The sequence below is a fragment of the Gopherus flavomarginatus genome, chromosome 18, assembly GCF_025201925.1.
Source record: "Gopherus flavomarginatus isolate rGopFla2 chromosome 18, rGopFla2.mat.asm, whole genome shotgun sequence".
In the NCBI taxonomy this organism is placed as follows: domain Eukaryota; kingdom Metazoa; phylum Chordata; order Testudines; family Testudinidae; genus Gopherus; species Gopherus flavomarginatus.
In genome coordinates, this window is record NC_066634.1 from 21993222 (window position 1) to 22009651 (window position 16430).

The 16430-nt window shown below is 46.2% G+C and overlaps 1 protein-coding gene across 1 annotated transcript in view; it reads right to left on the reverse strand.

Moving 5' to 3' along the window:
• The window catches only part of TIMM50 (translocase of inner mitochondrial membrane 50), a 53468-nt gene that overhangs the window by 36053 nt on the left and 985 nt on the right, over positions 1-16430 (reverse strand). Inside the window, exons 2-3 of the mRNA XM_050928586.1 lie at positions 12512-12662; positions 11129-11160 (exon numbers count right to left, since the gene is read on the reverse strand). Coding sequence (XP_050784543.1) covers positions 11129-11160; positions 12512-12662 — 183 coding nt within the window. The remainder of the gene's footprint in view (positions 1-11128; positions 11161-12511; positions 12663-16430) is intronic.

The following is a 16430-nucleotide window of genomic DNA, read 5'->3' on the forward strand; positions in this document are numbered from 1 at the left end:
TTGTTTTGATTGAGCAACTTTTAGCATTTAACTAACAAAATATTAAAGTCAGTTTCCAAACAAAAAGTTGTTTTGAATTAGGAAAAAACACATTTTGCTTTGAAATTTTCAAAATTAAATGTTTTTTTCTTGGAATTTTTTTTTAACTGAAACAATTTCGCAAAATCACCACAAATTCACAAAGTGTTCTGTGGTCACCATGTCTGCATTTTTTTGCTGAGAAAAGATTCAGTCAAACAAATTCACCCAGTCTTAGATGACAAACATCTGTACAAGCTTAACACAGCTTATGGCCCAGCTGCACTAACCCCCCCGCTCCCCAATTTAACAGTTATAACCATATAGCTACCACCTAGACTAACACCTTTAGATTCGTGGAGGATGACATATTGTGGTCAAGGCAACCAGCTTATATAGCCACGGTACCCTTAGCTCCCTCACAAGTGTGTGTGAGTATATATATAAGCTAAACACACTGCTCTTCTAAGAGCATTGCACCCTACCCACACAACACTGTAACCACTACTGGACTACAATTAGATTTCAATATGTTTCAAATCTGGTTTAAAGTCTGCAATGGATAAGGTTTTTCATAGGTGAGGGTGGTGGAGGGCTTCACTGTGGGTTGTAGAAACTTCATTCTGCAGGTCTGATCTCAAATTAAAATACATCTAAAGCACGTACATGTTTTGGAGGCTTAAGGAGCGAGGAGGAAAAGCACAGCGAAGGCATTTAGTGTCCAGAGGTCCCTTTTGCTATCACCTATTTAAACACCTCACCACATTGACTGTATTTATCCTCACAACCCTTGTGCATAGGTCAGTGCTGTTATCCTCATTTTGCAGGACGGGGAACCAAGGCACTGAGAGGCTAAGTGACTTGCCCAGGGTCACACAGGAAATCTGTGGCAGAATGGGGACCTGAAATCAGGTCTCTCAGTCCCAGGCTAGCACCCTACCACTGGGCCATCCTTCCTCTCATTCAGCTCTGTTGCGTGTCACTTTGCAATACCCCAATGAGGAATTAACAGGCTCCTGGGAAGGTGGACTCCCCTATAGATTCTCTTAAGTTCACTCTAGTTATAATTACAATACAGCTCACCATTGACCCCCTCCACGATACACAATTCTTCTTGTGGCCAGCTTCACTGGCAAAGAAAACAGTACCAGTACTGATGGCTAGAACCCAAATCGAAGTCAGCTTCCAACCCAAGCTCCACTAACCACATGCAAGGAGAAAAGGTGACTAGAGAAAGAACGCCCTTTCAATACCCAGAACAATTGGCTACTTAAAAAAGAAGAGACAGCTATAATAACGGACCAGCTGTTTAAGCCCTATAGAATCTGCAACACCAAACAAAAAGGAACTTAACTGGTCAAAGAACAAGCCCCGGCCCCAGCCACACACACAAGGAGGCAATGGAGAAGGGCAAGTTTCATTGTGTCCTGACACAGGTGCAGGACCAGAATAGCTGTTCAGCAGAACAAGTGACATTCTTCGGTGAAAAGTTCACTTTCATTTAAGGGCCGCTGGATCAACTTGCTGCAAAAAGAAATCTCTCACACACACACGCCCTCAATCCCCCCTGCATGTGAAAATCTCCCAAAGGATCTAGGCTTGGGTATCGAGGCGGGAGTCTGCTATAGAACTTGAGTCTGCAGGGAGTGGATGCACGATTGAGGCAGAGATGCTTGTTGATCAAGAGTTTATTTTTAACAGCCCATGGGAGGAACGAGTAGCATATCGTAACTGACTGATCATTCAAAAGCAAGGAGGTTTATGAATCACGGCTGTGTTTTGCAGAGTTTGGAATTATGTTAAAAAAAGGACTGGAGTGAAACACGGATGAGGTACCCTGGACACAGAATTAATCCCAAACACCCTGCATTTCAGAGACCAAGACATCAATTTAGCATAGTGTGAATTTCTTTTTTTTAAATTAAAGAGATGAGAAACCACTGTACACTGGCAGCTTTCATTTTAACTGCAATGTCATACAATTTTAACTTCAATTAAAAACAAAAATTATCAAATTAGACCAACAAACCATGTAACTACTCGAGAACCTCCAGGTGGTTCCATTACTGATTAAAGAAACCCTGTTTGGATTTGCATCTTCCCAGGAAGCAATATTACGTCACTGGCAGAGTTTCATACTAATATATGTAAGAAATCAGCAACAGTGCCCATGTTTGGAATAAAAGGACATATACCAAGGACCTGAATGCCATATAATCCTGGCAGTTCATGAGCTTTCATGCAGTTTTTCCAGCACTAACCATTCCTAAATACATTGTTTTTAAGTCAGCCAGCAGACAGGAAGACTACTTTTTTGCAGTCAGATCTCTCCTGGTTATCAGTCAACATGAGCAGAGTTCGCTATAAAACTTCCTCACTCTGATAAATCCACAAACAAAGGAGAACAGAGCAAAAGCCAGGGACCGTCTAATCACTTGCCCACTCCAATGCCAAACGCGTCAGACGTGCCTGCAGCATGGTACTTCTGTGGCCAGTCTTTCAAGCACTGGTATCCTCCTTGACATCATTCACTCGTCAGTGGGAGCCATAGGGGGCTTGAATGAAGTCAGCCTCTTACCAAGTTGGGTGCGTACCTGACACGCAACTGTACAGCAATTTCAGCCTCTGCACTAACTTACTTCTCCAGATTGCTAAATATGCCAGATTTTAGATGAAAGGGGGAGGCATAGCTCAGTGGTTTGAGCATTGGCCTGCTAAACCCAGGGTTGTAAGTTTAATCCTTTAGGGGGCCACTTAGGGATCTTGGGCAAAATCAGTACTTGGTCCTGCTAATGAAGGCAGGGAGTTGGACTCGATGACCCTTCAGGGTCCCTTCCAGTTCTAGGAGATAGGTATATCTCCATTATTTATTTATTTAACTGATGGCCACAGACCCAGGGCAGGAATCCAGCATTGCAGCTTCTTCTATAGGTAACACGCACAGGAGGGGTACGAATCAACAGATTGACCCTCCTTTTAGCGGGGAGAGGGGGAAGGTCATTCACAATTCATTTCACCTTCTAAGTCCAGAGTTGCATAGCAAACAGGCCAACATTTACTCTGAACACACTAGGGACCAAGAAGCACAACTGCCCCACTTCTCCTATTGTGTGTCACAAGACTTTTAGCCAGCAGCTGCAACTGATAGGGCAGCCTGGGCATTAAAAAAAACAAAAAAAAACAAACAAGCTTCAAGGCAGCAGTTTAATTTGGGGATGGGGGGATTGGCCCCACACTCCACCAGTTCACATTGTCTAGATAGCACTGTTGAGCTTTAAAACCTAATTGAGCCAGAGAAGCTGGCAAGACAACTGAAAATCCATGCGCCTAACCTTAGCTCGGAGACACTGAGTGTACAAAGCCCATTCAGAAGCTGTCAGGAAAGGGGGTTAAACTCTCTCCTTGAGCCCCAGGGGTGACCCCAGATACCGCCCCTGAATGCGTGGTGCTGTCCTGACTAGCCAGGTTGGGCCACTTGCAGGGAATTAATTCTCCCCTCCCGCAATACGCTGTGGGGAACTGGGGCCCAGTCCAGCAACGAGAGTCAAGAGTGCTGAGCCAAAAAGAGAACCAGCGGGTGCAACGGGATTACATCACCTTTCCCAGGACTTGGCTGAAGCGAGTCAAGGCCTTTGCTATGGACTTCAGTTAAGGGGAGCCTATGTGCTTGGCTCTTAAAAGGGAAGTGTTTTGTTTATATGTCCTCTTGCTGATGAAGGGCTCCACAAAGGTGGTTTGTGAAAGAACACTCTTTCAGTACCTAGTAGGCATTCCCAGTAGGCGTATGGAATTCTTTCCAGCTCCAGCAGGCTTGTTGACTCCTGGCAGTAAAAGCAGCAGTCAGCACTTCATTTTATCTTTCCCATTGGCTTCCTGGATTTTGGTGCACACCTAAAAAAGGACATTGGCTACATAGGGAAGAAAAAAGATCTCACCAGGCCAAGGACAGGAGACAACCTGAGACTGAAAAAGTTTCTGCCATCCTGGACCCTGATTGTCCACACACTATATAGCGCATAAGACAAGGTCTTCTGAACATAATGTAGTAGCGGGACTGGAGTAGCTTTGTCCATTACGGGGTGACACCACACAGATCTCTAATGGCTGGAAAGTACTATGTAAATTCTCAGTTCAAGTACTATTACTCTTTCACTCTACAGTTCTCTTACTGAATCAAGTTCTTTGCAGATGTCATCCCCAGTCAACGTCCATGTTCACCTACAAGAAAGGAGTTCTCAAAGTGTGAGCTACTGCCTTTTGCCAGCCTGCACTCACTGTCTTGATGGCTGAACCCAAAAGAAAATTGGAAACAGGGAAAGTGTGAGGCTTCCAAAAGAATCTGGCCAGGTCTTATTATTTGTATTACCATACCCCTAGGAGCCCTAGTCATGAAGCAGGACTCCACTGTGTTAGGTGCTGTACATTTTTAATGCTATTTGGAGTATTACAGTAGCACCTAGGAGCCCTAGTTATGGAGCAGGACCCCATAGTTCTAGCCATGTACAAACACAGAACAAAAACATTGTCCCTGTTCCAATCTAAGTAACCATTTTCCACAATCAAGGACCATCCTTAGCCACAGTGACAGCGTGTAAGGTTTTCAGGGGAAGCAGCTCTGGAACAGCAGGTTTAAGAGCCTCAAGGAGAAAAACGTTTTGTAACAATCTCCAACAACAGCTTCAGGACAGTCCTGTGCTTGCATAATGCCTAGCAAAACGGCACCTGATCTTGACTGGCCCATAGGCATTACGGTAATAAACAGGGTTAATACTACTACTTAGCGTGCAGTAGCCGCCTGTGTATTTATGCTCACGCAAGAGTCAGAACATCCTGGGAATGGGAGCAGGGCACTGAATTATTTGGAGGCCTTTCCCGTTTTCCTCATTTGCACCTTCGAGTCATATCTCATCTACCCAACACATCACATCCCTTTATTCCACAAGCATATCTCATGACATCTGCTGAAAAGATCTGGTCCCAATTCCCTTCCTTTGCCTCAGACTTCAACATCCCATCTGCAGTTTTGTTCTCTGCTGGCATGATCCAGCTTTTTAAGAAAGTCACCAGCAGCTGGGGTGTTTTCACCACCCACATATTACATTTTAAAGTTCCCGGGAAAGAGGAAGCTTTTCTCTGGACTGTAACAAACAGATCGAGTCCCAGTCTAGAAGCCAAAAAAAAGAGCGTGAGCAGAACTGTGTGGGAAAAGAGAGATCAAAAGCTGCCCCGTTTTACAGCCAGTCAACGGAGAGGTGACCAGACAAGGCACAAACAATTACATGATGCCATGTGATTCTCAAGGAGCTGGGAAGTGTGCCAAGCCCTCCCAACCAGGCACATTTGCTCTGTTGCTACCAGCCAGACACCTCGTTATGGCAAGTCACATGAATATGACATTTAAGCAGATAGGATCAATAAGAAAGCCAAAGGGGTTTTTACTGCCACAGAGGAAAGCAACAAGGTAACTACATTGCGAAGCGTTTATGAGAAACATGGGTCTGCAGTTACATCAAAGAACAGTTAGCTGGGTGAAGGCCTCTGTGGCCCCTCGGCTACACAACAATCTAGACAGAGCTAGCACCTGTGGGCAGACTCTCTCTTCCCTCCCAAGAGCAAGTGTCTACTGGACACGCACAGATTCCTGAGCTGGCAAGCAGATCAGCACAGGAATAATCCCAGCAGCACCGCTCACCTACCGCCCAGTGCAGCTCCTCCCACAGCCTGAGAGGTATCCATGTTAAGCAGCATCAGTCTCAAATGGGACCAGCAGAGCGCTTACTGAGATACCAGGCAGCACCTGAGTCCGTACTGTGTATATGCAGGAGCCGGTCCCCCACCCACCCACCCACCCAGTTGAAGGAGGCGGTAGGAATGGAACAATCTTGTCACAATTACCCTCAGAGCACTAAATCCTTGTATTTCAGGGATGATTTTCAAGAGCAGAGCTCTACAAAGAGTCCAGTTATACCGGAAAAGACTTGTTAGCATGGCTGGTTCTCACACCGGCAGATGGCATGTGCCGACAGCAACGAGACCTGCTGCCTACCCAAGGTGAGAAGGGATATTTGCGGGGACGTGAGAGAAGTGTGTTGTCAGCACACAGGCTCCAACTTCCCATCTAGGGCAGTGAAGTCATTCACCTGAGGATACCAGGGAAGTGTGCCGCCCTCAGCTGCACCAGAGGGGTATATTATGGGGCGCTTCCCCCCATGACAATTAGCCGCTATTCACAACAAGGTGAGGAATTGGAACTTTGCCTGAACATCAAACAAGCCTTGCATTTAAAGGGCAGCCAGGAAGCCAAGAGGCACTTCAAAAAAGAAAGCCACTCTCCCCCATACAGAACGCCATGAGGATATGCAATGCGTAACCACTGCAGCAATTCACACCTTAATGCCCCAACTGGGTTCATGGCTCGTGCTGCATATCAAAAAACAACCTGAAAGGCCAGATCTGAAAAAGGGAGAGATTTTTACACAGGCAATGGGGAAAGTGCCCTCTAGAGAGCCCAGCCATCTACTCCCCTCTGCAAGGCGAGCTTCAAGAGGATCCATGGCCTGTGCACCAATTTCCAAAGGGGACAGCAAAGGAGAAACAAATACCCACCAAATCCTTAGAGCAGGGACCCACTTTCCACTGAAAAGGCCAACCAAGGGCCCTCATCTTCCTACAAATGCTGATGTCTTTGTACAAAGATACACTAAATGGAATGCAAGAATGAGCAGCAAGGGCTAGAGCTAATTTAAGCCTCGTTAACAGGCTGCTTTGAGACACCGTTTCCAGTCACTTCAGGATGGAAGGCAGGACAAGGGTAAAACAGTACGCTGGGCATGCCAGGGAAAGCACACAGAGAACCAGTTTAAAGAAAGCTTGGTCTGGACACCTGTTCCAGTAAACATGGGTACAAGCAGAGCTAGTACATAGGAAGACGTGAAAACAACATTTTCCTTCAATGGTTAAAAACACCAGGGGCAGGGGAGAAGCCCTGAAAGGCACCAGTTCACCCCCTTACAGCTGCCCCCAACAGCATCAAAGGGAGGATATGAGAGGTGCAGATAGATACACGTTACAAGAACTGCTCACTCGAAGACTTGACCATTCCCAGCCCTTCAAAGAACAATAGGGTGTTGAAGGTAACAGGTAGGCTGTGGAAGAGGCCACAGTCAGGCGAGTTCCCACAGTCCCATCAGCAAGGCCCATTCACATGTCCATGGCAGCATGTGCGGGTTGTAATACAGATCGTAATGCATCTGTGGGAACTTTTGACCAGACGTTCTCCCAGCTTCTGTCTACAGTCTCAGGACACAGGAAAACATGGACATCAAACAGGAACGTGCTCAAGCCTAAGAGGTGGCAAGCACTGGGCAGAGAGACGAAAGAAGGAGTTTCAAGGTAGCAACAGTTCTAATCACACGCATAATCCTTGTCTAGACAGGAACTCCCTTAGCTTCCCCGTGCTCCATGTAAAAAAGAAAATGCAGCACTCTTTCCTCAGAAAGGGCAGGACACTCCTGCTGATTTGGTCCAGCTGCTCCTACTTTCAGAAAGGAATGGAGCAGTCATTCCACCCACTGGTCCCTTTGAAGTAAGGGCCACTGAGCTGTACTCCCTTGGAAAGGCCACCCTCTGTCGGACAGCAACGTAAGCCATTCAACATTCACATCTGCCTTCTCCAAGCCCTCTGCTCAAGACCAGGTTTTCCCTGTTGCACTGGAAAAGAAGAGTCCATTGTAAGTTTCCAAAGGGCATGGGGGGAGGAGGGGAAAGTGATATCTCTGGAGGAAATTTCATCTGTCTCAGAATGCAGTACCCTTTTTCCAGAACACCTCAAGATCCATTTGTTCCTATGACATAAGTTTCAGCCCAACAGGAAGAGAGGCAGCAAGGTGGGGAGGCAGGCAGGCACTGGACATGCTCTAACAGGTCTTTTCCCGTTAATTACTGGACCATTGGCCTTGTTTTCAGAGGGCTGAGCACCCAGGCATCCCAGTTAAATCAGCAGAAGCTGTAAGTGATCAGCAGCCTAAGGAAAAAAAAATCAGTCTAAAAGCCTATGATCCTAATGTGCTGTTACCCCGGACACAATTCACTCCTGTCTTCTGACAGTGGCCAGTGCCAGGTGCCTCAGAGGGAATGAACAGAACAGGTGATCATCAAGTGATCCATCCCCCGTCGCTCATTCCCAGCTTCTGGCACCATCCCTGCCCATCCTGGCTAATAACCATTGATGGACCTGTCCTCCATGAACTTAATCTAGTTCTTTTTTTAACCCTGTTATGCTCTCGGCCTTCACAACATCCTCTGGCAAGGAGTTCCACAGTTCGGCTGTGCGTCGTGTGAAGAAATCCTTTTTTGTTTTAAACCTGCTGTCTATTAATTTCATTTGGTGACCCCTAGTTCTTGTGTTATGAGAAGAAGTAAACAACACTTATCTACTTTCTCGATACCACTCATGATTTTACAGACCTCAATATCTCTCCTCAGTTGTCTTTTTTCCAAGCTGAAAAGTCCCAGTTTTCCCAATTTCTCCTTACACAGAAGCTGTTACATACCCCTAATCATTTTCGTTGCCTTTTCTGAACCTTTTCCAATGCCAATAGCTGCTGTCTGCATTCCTAAACCTATACGGCTCCATCTGGTTTGTTAATGGGTGTCCAGAGAAACCAGCGTGACTTGAGCAGATCCGCTAAGGCCCATTGGATTGATTCCAATAGAAGATAATGGACAACTTTTTCAGTCTCCCAACTCAATCCACCAGGCCCCTAGCAGATCTGCTCAAGTCACGTTGGCTTCTCTGGACACCCATTAACAAACCAGATGGCGCCATATATGTTTAGGAACGTGGACAGCAGCTATTCTATACCACGCCGCTCCCTTCTCCCATGACACTTTGAGACGCATTTGCTCCTTTTACATGAGCTGGGGAAAGTTCCCAGGAATGACTGGATGGCTCAGAGGAGCAATAATAGGTTGCAAGAGCTTTTCATTCCAGGTTTCACAATTGGTTCAAATTCACCCTAGCCTGGTAGTGAAAGGAGATTGCCACCACCTGTTTGATGATCCCTCTGCAAAATAAATCAGGGAAGCTCACCACCGTTTTTTAGGAGACTGGTGACAACATCATCAAGGCAAGAGCCATTTAATGGAATTCTGATTGGAAAGATCGTGGAAATGCAACTCCGCGGTACCTCTCTTATGAAAATAAAGAGAGGACTTATTTAACCAGGACTGCCCATCACCAGCACAAAAGGGTTTCCCCATGGCACCTCAGCAAAGGTAAGGGACTCCGGAAAGGAGGCACAAGGTACCATTGGAAAGTACTCCATGGAAACATCCAAGGCATTGCTAAGCTATTCATTTCCTGGATTGCTGTGAGGGTACAATGCACTTCTAAGGGCGGATTTATGAAGAGACCCAAAAGGTGTGGAAGGCTTCCCTGGAGAACATGAACCACAAGGCCATCGACCAGTGAACATGCCAAGAGGAAGATGGTGACAGCTGCGGACATAGTCTATGCTCTGAAAGCCACACTTGATACTAATTTGGTGGCTGAACCCTCAGACGAAGACTAAAATATTACTATAAAAAACCCACCAAACCAACCCCTTTGGATTAAGAGATGGTTCAAGTGGCAGAGAAGGCGTAACAGCGAGTTCTATCCCAAAAGGGAGTGGGATGAGAACTGCAACAGGCTGTCCAACGAAGACTCCTGCACCCTGAGGCAACAACAGAGTCCCAGAAACTCCATTTGTAACGAGGAGATGGACAGTTTGGCAGAAGAGTTCGACTACACATGGAGCAAGTCACTTTCACACACAGCACTGACGTCTGCAGTCGTGCCACTAGTTGTCAGCGCAGAGAGAGCGTGAGGAACCTGAAATTCCCTGCAGCTATGCCTGTAAGAGCCATTCAAGTTTGAGCAATGGCTGAAGCCTGCAAAGAACGGACACAGCCGTTGACAGCTGCAAAAGAGATGGGGCAAGGTCTTATGAAAAACTGAGCAAGACCTATCGAAGCTAGAGAACTCTCTCTCCCTTCTTGCGTTTAACAACTGAGCAGAATTAGCGCTAATGAGAGAATTTAGAATGCAGTGAAGAGAACTCTGCTGAACTATTTGATCCATGACCACTGTCCCCATCGGGACAGCGCATGTCGAGCAAAAATGTAGATCCCTGAACTAGCCCAGTACCCCCAAACCAACATCATGGAGTTTCAAGGTCAAACCCAATACCCAGGATATTTCAAAGCTTTTGGCCCCAACACTACGAAACCCTGCCTTTACTTAGCACATAATCCTTTCCCATAGTGCACATCCCCAGAGATCCACACATCAAATTTTTTTCTGATTCTTTCCCAGTGGAAATTGAAGCCAATGTCGCTGATGGAGACCTCAAAGCTCCTTCAATACCATCATGCCCCCTGCTGGGAAGAAGACACTTGTCAGGACTCGGCCCTGAAAGAATGGGATTTAAAGGGTGTACCGGGAGCTACTACAGAACGGTCTTTACAAAACCCCAGAAAACAAAACCGCAGAGCGCGTGCACACACCATGCTGTAATTAGGCTTCTTGTACTGAAGAGGTCCACGCAGTCAAGTGTGAGCGGCCTCTATAGAACTAAAAGGATCTCCTATACCTCAGCCAGCACCAAGACAATCACAAGCTGTGCACAGAAACAATTCTTATTTCACTCCTCTTGGCTGGTCCCTGGGCCTGTCTGTCTTAAAACTGGACTCTCTGGCTTAGGCTGAGAACTGTTCCTGTCTCCTCCTCACTTGGTAAGGAGGAAGTAATCCAAATCACAGCCAATCAACAAAGTTCAGCTGGCCAGCTACTAAGAGAACAGTGATAACTGTCTGAGTAACTGGCTGATTTAACGAACACCCCCCTACCCCCAACCATAAACCTAATCTTGTACCATTCATTCATGTAAGCAAGATTATTATGGATTCCTGGTGCAGACATAAGCAGCCATGCAGAACATGTTCAAATAAGAACAGCGCCCTCTTGTGACATTCACCGAGCAAACAGCACTGTTGTTCACTGCAGTTCTACCGACAATTCCCTTGTATCATGAGGAGCAAAAGCCAAAGAACACAGAAAGCACCTTACCTTAGCCCCTTGCTCGTCCACTGAATTACTACCTGCCAGCAAAACAGAAGAGTAAGAAGACATCAGTCACTTTATCAGCCAACACTGTGCAACACGAACAGTTACAAACAGGTCCCAGAACCCATGTGTACACCCGGGCACATTAAAAATGTGAAGGCCTCAACCCAACAAACAGATCTCTGCAGAGAGCAGAGAAACTTCCCCAGCCTGAGAAGTTGTGGCACAAGATGTTCCTGCACCCCCACTTTGTTCAGATCAGAAAGCACCCAACGCAAATCAACGATGCAGTTATTCCATTTATTCATGTGCGACATCGTGCAATAAGTAGGGTATAAAGTGAAGGTAGTGATCACGAAGGATTCCATGTTGACAGCTCTGGAAACAGAAGACTACATTATAAACAGACTGCAGTAGTATAGACTGTTTCACTAATGGGTCTCAGTTCTGTGCCAGAGATATCAATGCTAAGTTTCCCAAAAAACATTTTTAAAATTGCCATTAAAATACAAGCATCCCTTTAAAAAAAAAACTAGCAGTCTTGGTACTATGTTGGGATATCAACAAACCCCCTTCCCGGCTAAACTGACTGGCCAGACACCTTTTGCATGAAGGTCGGATACTACAGTGATGGGTGTCATGTAAGTATCTATACAGATCAAGCAAGGGAGGTCTAGTGGATTAGATTGCAGGCTCTTTGGGCTAAGGACCATACCTATGTGTGTTTGAACAGCACCTAGCACAATAAATGCCTAACTTTATTTAGTGCTTTTAGATCTCAAAGTAATTTATGTGGCACTCATAAAAGGAATGACAGGGTTAGATTTCCCATGCTGGGTTCCTTTAAGAATATTTGAAGAAGTGAGGTTTTTCACCCATGAAAGCTTATGACCAAATAAATCTGTTAGTCTTTAAGGTGCCACCGGACTTCTTGTTGTCCTTTAAGAACTGAATGAGTCTGGGGGTGTACCATTTACAAGGGAGGTCAGGATCATTGGCTCCCCTTCTACAGATGGGGCCCTGATCCTGACTGGGATCTCTGAACACCACGGTAATGTAAAAATTAAACACAAATGGAGAGAACAGAACTCCTGGGTTCTATTCCTGACCCTGCTACCGACTCTTGTGACGCAAGTCAATGGCATGCACCTTAAGCATCTATACAACAGGAATAACTATCCTTCACAGACTTGCAATGGGGTTGTGAGCTAAGCTTTTGTAAAAGCCTTGAAATCCTTGGAAGAAAGGTAATAATACAGCCAGTTATTGGGCAGGGGGAAATCAGCTGCTAGAGAATAATCAGAAGAGCACTGAGAATAACACATTTGCTGACATTTTATATAATTGTTAATACATTTATATTCCAAATGGATTGGAACAACTTACCAAAAATATAGATAACTGCTATCCCGCTACCAGCTCCCATTAGCCCTGCTATCCGGAGCACCATTTTCTTGGCATAGGCTGTATTTTCCTTCTGTTTCTTCTCTTGCTGCTCATCAGAACTGGAGCCTTTCCCATCTCCTCCCTCTGTTGACTACCCACAGAGGGTGGAAAAGAGAAAAGATTTAAGTTAGTGGGTGTGAAAGTGACAGAAGTCAAGGTCCATAGCTACAGAGAAGAGAACCACACACAGGCAAATAACTGACTCACTGGACTCAAAACCTCTAGGGAAAAAATTCCACTGGCCTTTCTGTTTAGTACCAGAACGTGATTACAGAACCTGTCACAGGAATAAAGAAAGCAATTAACAATCAGAGAAACTAGAGATGGACAGGATCCATTACATCATCTAGCCAGAGATCAGATTAGCAAATTCTTCAGCCTTTACGGTATAGACGGATCCTTCGAAATGTGAAATGACTGTAAGTCAATACAGTGGAGTCTGCCTGAATATGCAGACTGCCTGAAACAAAAGCTCTAAAAGGAGCATTAACTGCTTCATTCATCCGAAGGGAATTCTGAATCCCAATGAGGCAATTAAATGCCAACAATGTTACCTATTTTTATGCTGCTCAAGCATCCAAGAGGAAGATTTGTGCAATCCCCTGAGCATGGCACCTCGTGATAGTGTTGTTAAAGTACCACCATCCCCTCACCGCCCCCCATTCTGACCCCACATCTAGTCCAGCCTTCTCAGCCTGGGAAGACTGGTCTCCCCTAAGGTTTCTCTGCACTATTAATGAGGCACAAACACACACTGTCAAATGTTGTGCCAACCGAAGAAAACCCCTGACCCCAAGAAAATAGCATCAGACTTGCAAAATTATCCTCATCCATTTGCTTAGGCAGAGTAAAGTACAAGGCTTTTTCATTAGTGATCAGATGTCATGGCCAAGGGTAGGGCAGTGGGGTTTTGTTCTTAGCATGGTACGTTTTCATGACAATTTTACAAGACTGCTTTAAAGTTCTGCTACCAGGTACTTTCCCCTTACTTTTTGGAGGGTTAAAATAAACCACTGGGGAAATGTTTGCACCTGAGCCTGAAATCTGAATGCCAAGTCTTAACCAGAATACAATTGTGTTTAGTAACCATTTGAGAGAGCTGAGATATTAAAACTGGGACAACTATAAAAACAGCACTACGTTTACTTTTTACTCCCGTGGTTAAAAGCCTAATAGCACCGTAAAGACTCATACCCACTGAGAAGTAGGATGGACGAATATGACTATCCAAGCAGAAATATGGGCACGAGACCAAGATTAAACACCCAGCTGCCCTTTTGAAAACTACCACAGGAACTGTGCTGCTTTCAAGTGGTCAGGACCTCTGGGCTAGATCTCATTTGAAAAAGAGCAACGTCCCTGAACCACCCAGCACTCTCTAGTACCATGTCAAGGCACTGAGGTTGGCACAGGCAGATGAGCACGTCCCCCACTGAGATATCCACACAGCTCCCTGCAGCACCCTGGGATTTTCCTGGTTGCATCTCCTCCAAACACTAACCAGACCAAACCATGTCAGATGCGCCAGGCAAACAGTCTGGCACATAAAGAGTGAGTGAGTGGACAGCAAGGGAAGTGCCAATGCCAAGAGGAAAGTTACAGTGATGGAGAGTAAGAATTCTCTCTCATCCCAGGTTTCCTGGGAATATCCTAATTACCACAACCTGCTTGTGGGATGTTTTGGGGTCTTGGCATTAATTCTGGAGCCTGACACACATTGAGTTGGGACAGGACAAAGCTGACTCTGCAAGGCCTTTCAGCAGTGTCACTTTGTGACAGACAGGTAGAGGCCCTGATGACCTTTCTGCTGAGGTCATGCCTGCCTCTCAATGCCAAGTGGTGGCCATTTCTGAGGGCTTGTCTACACTGGGGAGAGGGGTGGGGCGGGCGGGTCGATCTAAGATATGCAACTTCAGCTACGTGAATAGTGTAGCTGAAGTCAAAGCATCTTAGACTGACTTACCTATCATCCTCATGGCGCGGGATCAACGTCCGCGGCTCCCCCTGTCGACTCCGCTATCGCCGTTCGCGTTGGTAGAGTTCCGGAGTCGACAGGAGCGTGTTCGGGGATCGATATATTGCATCTAGATGAGAAGCAATACATCGATCCCCGAGAAATCGATTGCTACCCGCCGATACGGCCGGTAGTGTAGACGTACCCTGACAGTATGCCAGACAGATCACTAGATGAGACAAGACCAACTTCCCTTTTCCCTAATCCCTCCCCTTGCCCCCATGCTCCCCAACTCCATCAGACCCCATCATCAAATCCCTGTCTTTCAACTCTCCATACACCATCCTTCCAACCAATTCAGAACCTCCCTCTCTGCTTTTACTTCCCCATCTCTTCCCAGCCCCATTTCCCTTTGGATGGCAACCTCGAGCCTTCCCCTCACACCCCCCACAACCATGCCCTTCCCAATCCTCAACCTTCCCCAAACACCATCCTTCCTGCCCCCACTGACAAGCCCCCCACTCTAATCCCCTGCCAGCCATTTCTGGTCCTGCCCATTAACAACCTACCTCACTACCCTTCTCCCACTCTCTGATAATCCCCCCTTCTCTTTCTCCCTCCACCCCCCCAAATGCTCCACCCCATGCTCTCTTCCTTCCCACTGACAATGCCCTCAACCTTTTCTAATGTCCTCCCCCCGCACATACACCCCCTCCCACCCCAGGTGTAATAACTCGGTCTACAGATTTACCCCAACAGTGAGTTTATCTGTAAAAAGTGAGGGTAAGCTCATAAGATGTCATAATAACCTGTAACAACAAGTGTTGAAGGGGAAAGGTATGAAAGGGAGACAGAAAGACTGAACTAGTCCAAACAAAAAGGCCAACCGATATAACTCAAGGCTTGTGTTAAGGTAATGCCTGGTAAACAAGGAGAATGCAGAACCAGAAATCAATGAACCAAAGCCTGTGTGTTAGAAACTAGGACTAACTGATGGACAAAATAAGAGAGGATAGGTTATTCCACCCATCGCTCTCTTTGTGGGTCCTTAAGGAAAGGCTTTCGGGACAAAAACTGGCTTCTGGAGTGAGCTTCACCATCTTAGCTCCCAGCCCTCATGATCTCCTGGGACCCCGGGCCTTTGTCATCCTGAGTCTAAGAGATGTCCTGATCAGACAGGGCCAGAGAGAGGGACACAGATGCTACTCCCACCTCTACAGGCTCCTGCTGAATCCCAAACACCATCTGGGGTGGAAAAGGATCGGACTTTTAACAGCAGCAGCTTCAACTCTTCTCAGCTAAGCTTCTTCCAAAAGGACAGTTATTACCATCTCTGATACCATCTAAGAAGCTGTCAAACAGTAGGGGGGATTCCTCCTAAAAAGCTCTCTCCAGTCAAAAGGGACAGGGAACAAGGGATGCCTATTTTGTATTTTATGTTTCGAATGCTTTACCCGATTTTCCTTCTTTTCTGTATCTTTCATAAAAGGTTAAAAGGATTGTTAATGGTGTGTTAGCCATGGGACTAAGTAGGCTGAGCTCTCTGCATACCAAACCTCAGATCTTGTTTAACGCTACTTAATGATGGAGAATGACTGGATTATGTTAACACCTTTGACCCCTGTGTCCCATCTAAAGTAATACAACACCTCCCTCCCCCACTGACAACCACCAATTCTCCCTTCTTTGGTCCCCAACTTCTCACAATTCACACCCCATCCCTTCCTATCAATGACAAATCACCCTCTGGTCTCTCCCCAACTCCATCCATCCTCCCTCCCAGCCTACTTACAATCCACCCAACCCCTCCTTTGCTCCCCACCCAGCCCCATTCCTTCTCCAATTCCAGCCCCCAACCGCTCACTGATATCCCCCTCACACTTCCTATCTTCCCCCATTCACAGC